General features: G+C 43.2%; 1 protein-coding gene across 2 annotated transcripts in view; it reads right to left on the reverse strand.

Moving 5' to 3' along the window:
• The window catches only part of FMNL1 (formin like 1), an 88,902-nt gene that overhangs the window by 38,419 nt on the left and 34,363 nt on the right, over positions 1–16,120 (reverse strand). For both annotated transcript variants that reach the window (XM_073572882.1, XM_073572883.1), the window contains exons 5-12: positions 8,166–8,246; positions 7,437–7,574; positions 7,185–7,281; positions 6,603–6,679; positions 6,095–6,188; positions 5,946–6,020; positions 3,476–3,586; positions 3,150–3,299 (exon numbers count right to left, since the gene is read on the reverse strand). In XM_073572882.1, coding sequence (XP_073428983.1) covers positions 3,150–3,299; positions 3,476–3,586; positions 5,946–6,020; positions 6,095–6,188; positions 6,603–6,679; positions 7,185–7,281; positions 7,437–7,574; positions 8,166–8,246 — 823 coding nt within the window. The remainder of the gene's footprint in view (positions 1–3,149; positions 3,300–3,475; positions 3,587–5,945; positions 6,021–6,094; positions 6,189–6,602; positions 6,680–7,184; positions 7,282–7,436; positions 7,575–8,165; positions 8,247–16,120) is intronic.

Consider the following 16,120-nt stretch of genomic DNA (forward strand, 5'->3'; position numbering starts at 1 on the left):
TTCTCCTCTGACCTCTGGCATCAACAAGGCATTTCCGGCCACAGAACTGCCGCTCACTGGATTTTTTTTCTTTTTCGGACCATTCTCTGTAAACCCTAGAGATGGTTGTGCGTGAAAATCCCAGTAGATCAGCAGTTTCTGAAATACTCAGACCAGCCCTTCTGGCACCAACAATCATGCCACGTTCAAAGGCACTCAAATCACCTTTCTTCCCCATACTGATGCTCGGTTTGAACTGCAGGAGATTGTCTTGACCATGTCTACATGCCTAAATGCACTGAGTTGCCGCCATGTGATTGGCTGATTAGAAATTAAGTCTTAACACACAGTTGGACAGGTGTACCTAATAAAGTGGCCAGTGAGTGTATATATATATATATATGCATTCTGTGTGTCTATATCTATTCTTTCGTTTGTGTTATAAACCCCGTCATAGGGCTCCATTATATGTCCATTTTGCAAGCCTGCGAGAAAATCTCGCCATACGGATGCCATACGGATGCTTACATGCGCAAAATACGCGACCACACCTTGATTACGGATGACATATGGAGCACTGTTTAGGGGTCATTCATCCGTATTACGCCTGTAAACTACGGACCGTATTTTGCGTCGGTTAGTGTGACCTCGGCCTAACTTTCTTTTTTTTTAGCACCAGTCAGGTACACCTCATAGCTGCCCAAGAGGACGCCCAGGACAAGCATTGCTCGTCTTCAGTAACATCAACTGATAGTTGGAATAAATAGACTGCATTCATCACCACATCTTCTTAAGGTGCAGGCTTTATTTTCAAGTGTAGGGGTGTGAAGTATGAGGTTCTGCAGCAGCTGAGGTGTGCAGTATGAAATTCTGCGGAACAGTATGAGGTTCTTCCCCCCCCCCCCCCCCCAGGATTGATCCTGGCTATGCCCATAGTGTGAATGTAGCCTGAGGATCTAGGCTGTATCTTAGCCGAGATAAGTCATAGTGTGTGTGTCTATATATATATATATATATATATATATATATATATATATATATACATACACACACACACACACACACACACATACAGTATATATGTGTATACACACAGTACAGACCAAAAGTTTGGACACACCTCATTCAAAGAGTTTTCTTTATTTTCATGACTATGAAAATTCTAGATTCACTCTGAAGGCATCAAAACAATGAATTAACACATGCGGAATTATATAATTAACAAAAACGTGTGAAACAACTGAAAATACTGTATGTCTTATAGTCTAGGTTCTTCAAAGTAGCCACCTTTTGCTTGATTACTGCTTTGCACACACTTGGCATTCTCTTGATGAGCTTCAAGAGGTAGTCACCGGAAATGGTTTTCACTTCACAGGTGTGCCCTGTCAGGTTTAATAAGTGGGATTTCTTGCCTTATAAATGAGGCTGTGACCATCAGTTGTGTTGTGCAGAAGTCTGGTGGATACACAGGTGATAGTCCTACTGAATAGACTGTTAGAATTTGTATTATGGCAAGAAAAAAGCAGCTGAGTAAAGAAAAATGAGTGGCCATCATTACTTTAAGAAAAGTGTCCCCAAGTGCAGTGGCAAAAACCATCAAGCGCTACAAAGAAACTGGCTCACATGAGGACCACCTCAGGAAAGGAAGACCAAGAGTCACCTCTGCTGCGGAGTATAAGTTCATCAGAGTCACCAGCCTCAGAAATCGCAGGTTAACAGCAGCTCAGATTAGAGACCAGGTCAATGCCACACAGAGTTCTAGCAGCAGACACATCTCTACAACAACTGTTAAGAGGAGACTTTGTGCAGCAGACCTTCATGGTAAAATAGCTGCTAGGAAACCACTGCTAAGGACAGGCCACAAGCAGAAGAGACTTGTTTCGGCTAGAGAACACAAGGAATGGACATTAGACCAGTGGAAATCTGTGCTTTGGTCTGATGAGTCCAAATTTGAGATCTTTCGTTCCAACCACCGTGTCTTTGTGCGATGCAGAAAAGGTGAACGGATGGACTCTACATTCCTGGTTCCCACCGTGAAGCATGAAGGAGGAGGTGTGATGGTGTGGGGGTGCTTTGCTGGTGACACTGTTGGGGATTTATTCAAAATTGAAGGCATACTGAACCAGCATGGCTACCACAGCATCTTGCAGCGGCATGCTATTCCATCCGGTTTGTGTATAGTTGGACCATCATTTATTTTTCAACAGGACAATGACCTCAAACACACCTCCTGGCTGTGTAAGGGCTATTTGACCAAGAAGGAGAGTGATTGGGTGCTATGCCAGATGACCTGGCCTCCACAGACACCAGACCTGAACCCAATCAAGATGGTTTGGGGTGAGCTGGACCGCAGAGTGAAGGCAAAAGGGCCAACAAGTGCTAAGCATCTCTGGGAACTCCTTCAAGACTGTTGGAAGACCTCTTGAAGCTCATCAAGAGAACGCCAAGAGTGTGCAAAGCAGTAATCAAAGCAAAAGGTGGCTACTTTGAAGAACCTAGAATATAAGACATATTTTCAGTTGTTTCACACTTTTGTTAATTCTATAATTCCACATGTGTTAATTCATAGTTTTGATGCCTTCAGAGTGAATCTACAATTTTCATAGTCATGAAAATAAAGAAAACTCTTTGAATGAGAAGGTGTGCCCAAACTTTTGGTCTGTACCGTATGTATGTAATCGATATTATACAGTGTATTACATATTTACAATTTATTACAGTTTTTTGTGTTCTAAAGTTGTATTCCAATAAATAGATATTATGTTCTATCTAAAAATCTTGATTATTGTATCATAGAAATGATTAAATGTCTGATGTTCACATTGTACTACAATAAATTTTTCACTTAAATATAAGCAATATATGTGGGAGTCGGAGTCGTGGAGTCGGAGTCGTGGAGTTGGAGTCGTGGAATCGGAGTCGGTGTAAGGGAAATTGAGGAGTCGGAGTCGCAGGTTTGGCTTACCGACTCCACAGCCCTGCTTTAACCCCTGGACGATCCTTTTAAATCTCTCTATATCCACTAATTGTTCAATTGCATAGCTGAGCTTGCTCATAATAAACCATGCCCACAAAGCAATACATAAGCAAAGCAGCCTCCAGCACAATTGTGAATGTAGCTGCAGACCGTGCCTATGTTGTAGAATGGTGGTACTCCTGACGTCACTTACATGTGCTACATCTCCCTGTAGGTCCTCTACATGCTCCAACATCTCATGTTTGTTCTCTGTATCTTCTAGGAGGTTGTTCACATCAAAGATATTATCAAGATAAGCCTGGATTTGGACCTGGAGCCTCTCGCTCTCTGTATGCTTTAGACCCTGAAAATAGAAGAAAACCCCAGAGGATTATTGGACACAAGGACAGTAAACTTCCAGAATAAATGTACTTTCTACAAACCAATTATATAACAATAATTACATTTATGACCATAACATGTCCTGACTCCTGTCCATTACTTCTATATATATTATATTGTGAATATGCGGAAACCGACCTCAAGGTATTCATCCAACCCCAAAAGGGAAAATTCATACTGCAAGTAAACCCGGAAATTCATGTTTTTCACAGAATGCACAACAATGTTGATGAATTGCATGCACGCCACCTGCAAAAGGAGAGAACAAAATGCCCTATAAGTTAAACAATATATATTCATGAACAAATTGACATTTTGGACATTCAGGCCACAGCTTACATTGATAAGGGATTATGTACAGTGGGTATGGAAAGTATTCCAACCCCTTTAAATTTTTCCCTCTGTTTCATTGCAGCCATTTGGTAAATTCAAAAAAGTTCATTTTTTTTCTCATTAATGTACACTCTGCACCTCATCTTGGCTGCAAAAAACAGAAATGTAGAAATTTTTGCAAATTTATTAAAAAAGAAAAACTGAGATATCACATGGTCATAAGTATTCAGACCCTTTGCTCAGACACTCATATTTAAGTCACATGCTGTCCATTTCCTTGTGATCCTCCTTGAGGATGGTTCTACTCCTTCATTGGAGTCCAGCTGTGTTTAATTAAAGGTAACCTGTCACCCCCCCGGGTGTTTTTAAGTAAAAGAGCCACCTTCAGCAGCACTAAGGCTGCATTCTGTGAAGGTGGCTCTTCCGTTTCTGACCCCCAGCAATGTCGAAATATTAACTTTTATAAATAGGTCCTCATACCTGTTATGCGTCCCATAGGTATGGAGCCTCCCCCTGAAGCAGCCGCTTCCCCACCGTCAATCATGTCTCTGCAGCATCTGGGCCCCGTCTCCCATAGCCGTCCATCATGCCCCTGTGCTGCTGTCTAATCCCAGCTGACCCTGATACCGTACAGCAGTGTTCCCTAAGTCCGGTCCTCAAGAGCCACCAACAGGTCATGTTTTCAGGATTTCCTCAGTATTGCACAGGTGTTTGAATTCTTGCCTGTCCTGGTGATGCAATTATCACCTGTGCAATACTAAGGAAATCCTGAAAACATGACCTGTTGGTGGCTCTTGAGGACCGGAGTTGGGGATCACTGCCATAGAGGATAGCTGGAAATGACTGCCCTGCTCACAGGCACTATCCTGCAGTCGCCTGTGGCAGTCTCCTCATGGATCTTTTCAACTTGACCGTAGACAGAAGTCTCTTACGTCTGGAATGGAGTGGACTAGGCTTCGGCTCTTGACTAGGGACATCCGGTCTCTTGAGCTTTACTGGCATTGGACCCGGATCCTTATTACGACTAGCGAAAGTGGAACTTGACCATCACCTGACAAGGCCCAAATTCTGCTCAGGAGGACTTCGACACCTTGATGGCGTAGACTTTCCACTGAAGCCTGTTACGCTGGCCTCAGCAACATCCATGGAGCACATCTGCTCCACTCTCTTCTCTAGTGCAAAATCTGCCTGCGATTTGGCGCTCAGAGCTTTTATATCTAGGAAGTCATTCCTGTGGGTCACCTGATCAGGTCCAGCACGAAGTTGCTCCACCTGCAAATCTTCTAGCACAATTTGGTTCCACTTGATTTTGCATGGCCAGCAGATGGCAGTCTCTCCCCATTAATGGCACACCCTGCAACATCTCTCCAGAGATTTCACTGCTTCTTATTACACAAGCACAGTTGTGATTACAAAGCACCTGCAGCTGCCCATTCACCGTGGCCCACACGTGATCACACCACCCTCGCTCTGCTCTTCACTGCAGAGAAAGATGGAGCAGAGTGCACGCTGCTTCCCGGCAGCCAGCAGTAACCACACGCCACTATAGTGTCAGACTTTGGAACTGGATCATTGCACTGCTTCAGGGTTTGGGAAACTGGCTGCTATTTTAGGGGTTCCACCAAACCAGGAAGAACAGGCTGAATCCCACCCCTGGGGGTACCCAATCAGGATGGTCCCTACCTCTTGTAATTCACCTCACTATCTGCAAACAGGTCTCAAAATAGACGAGAGCAGATCAGGACCCAGACCTGACGGTTTCAACCCCTGCCCGTGGAAAGCTATATAGATGGAAGTCAATGAAAGAGAGCGGGCGGCACCGCTATTACCGTGATAAGCACAATGGCTGCCAGCAGGCGAAGAGCTCACATCCAGGATTCCCGGGTGCTTGACTTCAAAGCAAAGAATTAGTGGTGTCCAGAAGGAAAAAGTCGCACTCTGCGGGAAATCGTTGAAGTATTTATTGACACTGAATTACATGTCACGTCGGGGATGTGAAGGAGAGTGTCCTTCACATCCCCGACGTGACATGTAATTCAGTGTCAATAAATACTTCAACGATTTCCCGCAGAGTGCGACTTTTTCCTTCTGGACACCACTATATAGATGGAATGCCCAGACCAAACAGGGTGAGCCACACGCCTGTACGTACAAAGTACAAAAAACTAAATCTAGATAAGTACAGTGTGTAAGTGCACATTCACACCCTGGCCATTTGTGGACATCACTTGAAAGGGCCCCAATTTCACATTTGTTATGAAGCTTTAACTCTCACCATGAAATCGATGTTGTGGTCTTCATTTCTGAAATATTCCATCAGCTTTTCAAACCTTGAGCTTTCATCACATACCTGCACAAAAATCAAGGTCAGAACGCAGAATAGAAATTTTAATGTAGGATTACACAGATGCCTCTTCTTTTTACCTCCATAAAGTAGTTGAACGCTGAGAGAATTAACTCGTGTCCTCCACGGACTAGACACACTGCCGCCAGCAGCTCCAGGACTAGGGCTTTAGTGCTGGAAACAAAATAGATGATAGGTAATAAAGCAATGTCATTCTGTGTTACTGAAGGAGGTGTATGTAATACGGGTTTGGTCCAAAAACAGTGGCCATAGTTTTGACTTCTATTCACTTTCATAGCATTGAGCTGTACTACCAGACGCAACCCTACGCAACTTTGATTGGTATTAAGGCAGAAATCTTGTCCATCGTTTCCTAAAGAGGTTGTCCATCATCTAACAAAGTCTTAGAAGAAAAAGTTGTTCAGAAGAAACTGTATTGTATAAATGGGACCTAAACTCGCAGTGACTGAAAAGACAAATTTTTGATCTGATAACACAGTGGCTCTCAGCTAGGTCTAGGTTTCGAACCATGACCCTATATAATATCACTTTTTTTTAGTTAAAAAAAAAAGTCTTGTCTTTACTCACCGAGCGTTTTTGTTGGTGAGGCTGAGGGTAATCTGGTTGACACAAGATGAGTGAGACATCACCATGCTGAAGCCCAACTGAAAATGAAGAAGAGTGAGGCTATGAGGCCAAGATGTCCCCATGTATATGGGAGGCTGACCCTGTTATTTTCCACATAGAATTGCAAGTCTTAATAAATGTAGACCTAATGCCAGTCTATGAAAACTATAAATCTGGAGTGATTTGCACCATATGTATTAAAGGGCGCAAATCACTACAATATAACTGAGGCATTTAAAATGGTCTACTCATCAGGAGATCCATGCCATGAAGATTTGTGCCAAGATTTATGTAATTTGTTTGCTTTTCTGTTAATATATCTTAAAATGTAAGTCTTCATCTTGGGCGATTGCACTCACTCTGTGAAACTTATGCAGTTTTTTTCCTCAGAACTTTTTAATAAGTCAAGTGCTAAGGAAAGTTGTAAGTCACGACTTGTGACAATTTTGTGCAAAAATGTGCAACTTTTTGGTGCCATTTTCAACAAAACTGGTGTAAACTACATAGTAAATGTGAGCAAATGGGTGTCTAAATCGTACTTACCTGGTAGTTCATGATTGCCCGCAAACACATGATACACACGTGTATATCATCCTTCATGTTCGCATGTCGAGAGTTTCTCATTGTGGCGCGGTTATGTCTGTTAGGATACAGAGCACAATGGTAAATCATATTCTAATGATATGAATACTGATTTCAGAACATCATGGCTAGTTATACAGAAAAGCAAACAACTCTAGTGGTGACATGTAATTAGAAAGAAAAAAAAGAATATATGGTAGTAACAAATAATACTTGGTTGTCCGGTGTCGAGCTCTTGAAGGAGTGTTTGATGGAGAAGAAGATGCACTGCTTCTGTTGATATCCTCCAATGATCTCTGTAAAGCTTTGGGTTTTTCCAGTGTGCCATTATCAGAGCTATCTAGATCATACCTATAAAAGATAAAGGATTATTAGCACTAGCTAAGGCACTCCTCATTTGGTGTATCTGCCAATGAATTCTCTTGGTGCTTATGCGGAACAGGGCCATAGGTCTCCAAACACTCAATAATGCCCTTTTGGTAACTATCATCAGATACTGGTTGCTATTTTTGGTGTGGTATAGGGTGGCTTCATATTCAGTACATATATCAGAAGATTTACCATGCACCAAACATAACACCCTAACACGATTAGATATAGAGCCAACATGATGGACGGACATATGAGCTGAGAATCAAGAATGCAAAGTGGATGAGGCATCTTTAGTATCTAGATATATTATGGACATTAGAAGATCTTACAATTTAATTACTACATATAACACTATTAGGGCCACTGGGTAGAAAGTGACCTTCTTGCATGCCTTAAAAGGGGTTGTGGTATGCTGTGGGCCATTGGTGTTGAGGGGCAGAAGGAATAGCCACCCCAGCATTCAGTTCTCTTGATTCCTGTATAACACCCAATGTGTATGAAATGTAACTTGCAGATCACAGTTATTACAACTTGAGAATATAAATGCAATTCAGAATATTTTTGACTTACGGAAAGCCCTGAGCATAGGATAGGTATTCCACCAAAGCATCCAGACCTCCAACCTCTTTGCTGAGAAATTCTTCCACCCACCTGTGATTTGAACCAGAATTTTACATTTTAGGTCTGTATGGATGGAGGTTTATCATAAGGCTTTTTTTTTATTTATGAATATCTTGTGTAATCTAGGAATATTTTTATTGATAAAACATCCATGAGAATGGGCATATTGGGAGTAATACGCTTCCTTTCTGAATTTGAATGTATAAACAGCACTGAAGGATGTCTGTGCTTCATGGCAGCTGTAATGAATAGAAGTTAAAGAGGTATTCATTAACTTGTTTTTTTTCCCTATCTGTTTTCAGTTCTCCTGCTCTGATTGCTTTAATCTTACATAGTGTACAGCTATTTTCAAAGAAGCTCGGCCACCAGAGCCTGGCCGAGTATGCACAATAGATACATACCAAGAGAGGAGTTAACTCCTAATATATCATCAGCTCAATCCAGCCCATTCATTTCCTTACAGTTGTGGCCAAACGTATTGACGCCCCTGCAATTCTCCTGCAATTCTGTCAGATAATACTCAGTTTCTTCCTGAAAATGATTGCAAACACAACTTCTTTGGTATTATTATCTTCATTTAATTTGTCTTAAATGAAAAAACACAAAAGAGAATGAAGCAAAAAGCAAAACATTGAACATTTCACACAAAACTCCAAAAATGGGCCAGACAAAAGTATTGGCACCCTCAGCCTAATACTAGGTTGCACAACCTTTAGCCAAAATAACTGCGACCAACCGCTTACGGTAACCATCAATGAGTTTCTTACAATGCTCTGCTGGAATTTTAGACCATTCTTCTTTGGCAAACTGCTCCAGGTCCCTGATATTTGAAGGGTGCCTTCTCCAAACTGCCATTTTTAGATCTCTCCACTGGTATTCTATGGGATTCAGGTCTGGACTCATTGTTCGCCACCTTAGAAGTCTCCAGTGCTTTCTCTCAAACCATTTTCTAGTGCTTTTTGAAGTGTGTTTTGGGTCATTGTCCTGCTGGAAGACCCATGACCTCTGAGGTAGACCCAGCTTTCTCACACTGGGCCCTACATTATGCTGCAAAATTTGTTGGTAGTCTTCAGACATCATAATGCCATGCACACGGTCAAGCAGTCCAGTGCCAGAGGCAGCAAAGCAACCCCAAAACATCAGGGAACCTCCGCCATGTTTGACTGTAGGGACCGTGTTCTTTTCTTTGAATGCCTCTTTTTTTCTCCTGTAAACTCTATGTTGATGCCCTGCCCAAAAAGCTCTACTTTTGTCTCATCTGACCAGAGAACATTCTTCCAAAACGTTTTAGGCTTTTTCAGGTAAGTTTTGGCAAACTCCAGCCTGACTTTTTATGTCTCGGGGTAAGAAGTGGGGTCTTCCTGGGTCTCCTACCATACAGTCCCTTTTCATTCAGACGCCGACGGATAGTACGGGTTGACACTGTTGTACCCTCGGACTGCAGGGCAGCTTGAACTTGTTTGGATGTTAGTCGAGGTTCTTTATCCAACATCCGCACAATCTTGCGTTGAAATCTCTCAATTTTTCTTTTCTATCTAGGGAGGTTAGCCACAGTGCCATGGGCTTTAAACTTCTTGATGACACTGCGCACGGTAGACACAGGAACATTCAGGTCTTTGGAGATGGACTTGTAGCCTTGAGATTGCTCATGCTTCCTCACAATTTGGTTTCTCAAGTCCTCAGACAGTTCTTTGGCCTTCGTTCATTTCTCCGTGCTCAATGTGGTACACACAAGGACACAGGACAGAGGTTGAGTCAACTTTATTCCATGTCAACTGGCTGCAAGTGTGATTTACTTATTGCCAACACCTGTTAGGTGCCACAGGTAAGTTACAGGTGCTGTTAATTACACAAATTAGAGAAGCATCACATGATTTTTCGAACAGTGCCAATACTTTTGTCCACCCTCTTTTTTATGTTTGATGTGGAATTATATCCAATTTGTCTTTAGGACAATTCTTTTTGTGTTTTTTCATTTAAGACAAATTAAATGAAGATAATACCAAAGAATTTGTGTTTGCAATCATTTTCAGGAAGAAACTGAGTATTATCTGACAGAATTGCAGGGGTGTCAATACTTTTGGCCACAACTGTACATCATTTAGCTGCTCACCTCAATTCTCCTCCATCTCATCACCTGAACAAGGTTTTCTTATCACTCCTGCATAATCACAAGCCACCCCTCCCTCTCACCCAACATGGACAGTCTTCAGAATCACAGCTCTCACTTTTCTGAGAAAGACTGACAATAGGCTCAGCAATAGAGAAGGGCACAGAGCGGTGACTGAAACTATGCCGGCACCACCTATATGGCTGGAAGTCGAACGCTGCTGGGGGGGGGAGTCTCGCTGTAGGCGCTGCACAGTGTCAGATTGCTATTAATCTATAGATTAACCCTATATTGGCAGGTTTATAGCATTATTTTGCATGACAGGTTTCCTTTAAGTCAACCTGTAGCTCTTCTGACTTCCACATTGCACAAAAATCACAGAAGCAAGCAGCAATACTAGATGAATGGGGAAGTTCCCATTTTATTGCAGAAATATTTTTTCTCTCCAAATTACGAAAATGATTTTGACATAGCCATTTATGTTAACTACTTTCCTTCTGCCTTCCTTCTGCCCCTGCATTAAAGGACAGGTCTGTAAACTTATTAATGTTTTTTACAGCAGAATTGTAAAGGCTGCTCTGGAGTATAATAAAAGGCTGCAACAAAGGACCAATAATTGAAAAGTAACATGTATACAAAATATTTTATAATTTAAAGGGGGTATTCATATCTTAGGTATTCACCATCAGTGTATGATACAGTATATGCCAGTCTCATCTCTTGGGCCTTCATCTATCTTCAGAACAGGGGTCATCCAATTTCTATTTCTTTTCTGCTGTGTCTAGGGAGTTGGCCGTGCTACACAACTTCATCCACTTAAAGGGGTTGTCTGGAACTTTTATTATTTTTGCGTATGGGGCAAAGAATGAATAGGCAGGCAATTGTTAACTACATTCCTGTTCTGCCTAGCGCGATCTCTGCTGGCTCAGAGCCTTCACAGACCATTCTTGCCTGAGATTTTTCATCTGCTACTGATGTCACTTTGATAGAGCAGCATCTTTTGCGCTGCTCTGTCAATAGGACATCTCTAGCGATGTCATGCTGATTGGCTCCCAGTTAATTAACTGCGGGGAGCCGGTTGTCACATAGCATTACGTCTGTAGTTGCGCTCCATCAGCAGAGCAGACAAGCAGAAAGGTGCTGCTCTGTTGAGCACAGGAGAAGTGAAGCAGGGGAATTGCTAGCTGAGCGAGAAGAGTTCGACGCTGTGCAGAATTGGCCTATCAGTTCTTAGGCTTAGTCCCATACGCAAAAATAATAACAGTCCCCCTTTAATTAACTAGGAACAGTTGCGTGACTATTTTTTTTGATCACCAATACAGTGGCGTTTTAAGATTTGTGAATACTTCAGAATTTTCCAGATTTTTGCACAAATTTTTGCAAGACCAATCAACAATTATCGGAAACTTTTAGATGCAGTTATTGCTATTCAGGGGATCACACCAGATACTGAAAGCAAAGGTTCACATACTTCTCCCGCTAACAGATTTTCCATGAATATAACAAAAATGATAAAGTCTAATATTTTGGACTCCATTTTTGATTTTGTTCTCATTTTCCACTTTCAAGCATCAAAGTAGAAGTGAATGGAAAGATGAACGCGTGCATGGCAACCTCTCTATTCAAAGTGGCCAGAAAGTGGATAAAGGTAATCCAATTTTTGAGTTGAATAAATGTGTGTGACAAGTAGAAGCTGAATTGATTATTGAGAATCATCCAGAAACTAGAGGTCTTAAAATAGTTATAGGAGACAGGGAGTGGTCAGCTCAGCCCCAGAGGATTCTGGGAAAGTTGTAGTTGTGTTCGGGACCTCCAAGAGAAAGCTGTGTCGGAAAGTCTCCTGTGAGACTAGACTGAGATAAGCTATAGAGACTAGTTTGTTCATAGAAGTGACTGCTGAAATCATAAAAGCATTCAGGACAGCAAGGAGCAATCGCAATCTTTGATGCCTCAAGATAAGAAGGTGAGAGAGCAACAGCACCGGACTCATCACCCTTGCTCCCCCCACTTCACTGCACCAGAAGGTATTATGTACTGCACTGTGTATGGACATTGTATGAAGAAAAGTTATTTAGTGTGTTGGAAGGAAGCTTGTAATCTAACTGCATGTCTGAAGACTGTGACCTCACATCCGCTGTGAAAGACTTTAACGGTTGCCCTGAGTAAAATCCTGTTCCTTTGTACTACTGCTCTAACCTGAGTGATGTACATGCAACATGTGCCATAAATGTCTGAGCTAGAAATACCCCTTTATCAGTGTGTACTGCTCCTACATGTCATGTAATAATTTTGCTCGAGAGAAATCAATGTTTTTCAAGTAAAAAACTTGAAATCGTGGAGATTAGTCACAACGTGGTTAAATAAATTAAACCTATTTGCACTGGGCCTTGTATACCATCATTCTGGAACCTTAGTCTTCTATATTTTAGGCTAAGTGCACGCGTACTTTTTTGTCCTGCGGATTTTTCCGCCCAGATTTTAAGAAATCCGCAGGTCAAATGACCTGCATTTTTCCTGCGGATTTCTTCCTGTTTTTTTTTGCGGTTTTCTTGCGGTTTTTGTGCGGTTTTAGGCTGGTTTCACATTCGCGCTTTTTAAGCGCACGCACGGCCGGGGGTAGCTCCGCCCCCGAGCCGGCTCTCTGCCCGGCGTGCCCGCCCCTTCCTTGTAGCGCCGCCTCCTAGCGCACAGCGGCGCCTGCGATCGGCGCACCCTATCTTTAGCATAGGGTGCGCCGGTCGTGCGCTAGTTGCGCTTTGACCTGCGCTGCGCACTTTTGACGGTGCGCCGTGCGCGCCAAAATCGAACTTTTCGGATTTTGGCGCGCACGGCGCACCGTCAAAAGTGCGCAGCGCAGGTCAAAGCGCAACTAGCGCACGGCCTGCGCACGATCTGCGCACCCTATGCTAAAGATAGGGTGCGCCGATCGCAGGCGCCGCTGTGCGCTAGGAGGCGGCGCTACAAGGAAGGGGCGGGCACGCCGGGCAGAGAGCCGGCTCGGGGGCGGAGCTACCCCCGGCCGTGCGTGCGCTTAAAAAGCGCTAATGTGAAACCGGCCTTACACTGCGGTTTTCCCTCTGCGGATTTGGAGAATGGAGCAGGTGGAAAAACGGACAAAAGAAGTGTCATGCTGCTTTTTTTGTACCGCACAAAAACCGCAGCGTGTGCACAGCGGTTTTTTTTTCCCATTGATTTACATTGTACTGTAAATCACACTGCGGATCTGCAGCGTTTCTGCGCGGTAAAATCCGCTGCGGATCCGCAGGCAATCTGCATCGTGTGCACATGGCCTTAAAGGGGAAATCCAGGCCAAAAGATCTTTTCTTGTTTCTGTGGCATATCCTATCACAGTGATCTCAGGTCACCACTGATTTCTAGAATGAAGGGGTTCTGTAGATTTTAAACCACATTGCCTCCGCTCAGAGACTTTTGTTACTCAAAATATGATACATATTGACTTGAATGGCATTTGCTTAGAATAATGTGAGATTTAGAAATCTCTGCGCCGTGCCAAAGGGGTTGATCTACAGAACCTGCCCGCTCACTGAGTGAAATCATCGGTAGTTTGAGATCCAATGTTCTCTTCTTGTATGTATTACTAACAAAAGAAAGGATGAATTATCCCTTTAAAGGGACTCTGTGAGCAGAGAACGACTTTTCAAACTAAGTCACGCCTCTCGTTGCATCATGACATGCCCAATAATTTACAATTTTCCCACCTGCTTGTTGTCCCTTTATCTCCCCCTCCTTCTTTCAATGACAGCTCTGGCTTTATTGAGCCAGAAAAGGGAGGAGAGAGATGGAAACCAAGCCGGTGGGAAGATGTATATAAATGACTGGCTCCGCTGTGAAGCACCGAGAGCCTGTACTTAGTTCGAATAGTCATTCTGTGCTGACAGAGTCCTCTTAAAGGGGTTTTCAGAGACTTTAAAGGAAATCTGTCATCAGGTTTTTGCTACCTCATGTGAGAATAGCATAATGCAGGGGCAGAGACCCTGATTTGAGCACTGTATTACTTACTTGGTTGCTTGCTGTCAGTTTGATAAAATCTAGCAGTTCGCTGAAAGCTGAGCTCTGTATGACCCTGCCCACACCACTGATTGCCCGATTCCTGTGTACTCTGTGCATTGGCAGAAAGCTTCCAATCAGAAGTAGTGGCGGAGTTATACATAATTTATAAATATGGAGGATTACATGGCAGCAGGTTTACTAATCATCTAGTGATAATCTGCTGATAAAACAGTGATTTTATCAAAAGTACATTAAGAAGCCCAGTGAGTGACACATTGCTGGAATCAGGGTCTCAGGTATCATCAATTTTTAATCACGCTGTTAGAAGTTTTTGCTATTTATCCATCAGAAGTCTGCACTAAACTAAGCAACGTCCTGCTCCCTACCGTGTAGGCGCGAGTATCATCGGACATTACAGTGCTCGCTCCTGCGCTGAAGGCAGTAGATAAAAGCAACGAGTAGGACACTGCCTAGTTTAGTGCAGCAAAGACTTCAGACGGTCCTCGCTTTGTTAAACAGCAAAATTCTCTGACAGAATGATTTAGAAAAAAGTTTCTATGGCAGACTCCTGCACTAGAATTATTTTTCTTGTAAAAGTGAGGTAGGCTTTAATTTTGATGGCCTTTCTTTATGGTTACATTCCCACAATGAGTTTTTTTTACTCTGTATTTTCGAAAAAAATGCAACTAACCTATTTTACATAATGGTTGCAGAAAATCTGCAATATCAAAAGCTCAGCAAAAGCTCATTGTGTGAACGTAGCCTAAAGGGGTTTTCTAGTTTTGGAAAATCCCTGTTCCCAGCTACAGTTTGTTTAAAAATAAAAATATAGCTCTAGCTTTACTCTAAGTCCCTGGGTCCAGCGCTGAGTCTCCACTGCTGCTTTCAGGGTCTGTTATTGCCTGCAGCGCTGACATCACGCCAGCAGCGTAGCACCCAGTCAGTGAGCTCAGCGGCTCTGCTTGCGTTGAGTCTTTAGCCATAGCACTGACAACTTGCAGATAATGACAGACACTGGGAGCAGCAGCAGAGATGCAGAGCTGGACCTGGAGAGGGTTAGTAAAGCGTTTTCTTAAAACACACCACGGCTAGGTGACCAGGGTTTTCTGAAACTGGACCATCCGCTTAGGATTGGTTATCAACATCAGATTGGTGGGTGTCCCGCTACCGACAACGCTACTAGTAGGACCATGGTTCACTGGAAGTGATAAAGCTGTGTGCAGAGTAAAGATAGCTCTAACTTTACTCTAAGTCCCTGGGTCCAGCGCTGAGTCTCCACTGCTGCTTTCAGGGTCTGTTATTGCCTGCAGCGCTGACATCACGCCAGCAGCGTAGCACCCAGTCAGTGAGCTCAGCGGCTCTGCTTGCGTTGAGTCTTTAACCACAGCACTGACAACTTGCAGATGATGACAGACACTGGGAGCAGCAGCAGAGACGCAGAGCTGGAACTGGAGAGGGTTAGTAAAGCGTTTTCTTAAAATACACCACGGCTAGGTGACCAGGGTTTTCTGAAACTGGACCATCCGCTTAGGATTGGTTATCAACATCAGATTGGTGGGTGTCCCGCTACCGACAACCCTACTAGTAGGACCATAGTGCACTGGAAGTGATAAAGCTGTGTGCAGTGTGTGGTGGCCATTATTGGTACTCCAACCTCCATCTCACGCTCATGGGAAAGAGAAAGCCATAACATTCATGGCCAATGGACGGAACTGCGGCACTTCTGGTGCACCACGACACCTTCAATAATTAGACTTTAGAAGATTCCGGGAATTGGTTAGGG

This window comes from Dendrobates tinctorius, unplaced genomic scaffold (genome assembly GCF_039654945.1).
Source record: "Dendrobates tinctorius isolate UK_male_01 unplaced genomic scaffold, ASM3965494v1 ptg000032l, whole genome shotgun sequence".
In the NCBI taxonomy this organism is placed as follows: Eukaryota; Metazoa; Chordata; class Amphibia; order Anura; family Dendrobatidae; genus Dendrobates; species Dendrobates tinctorius.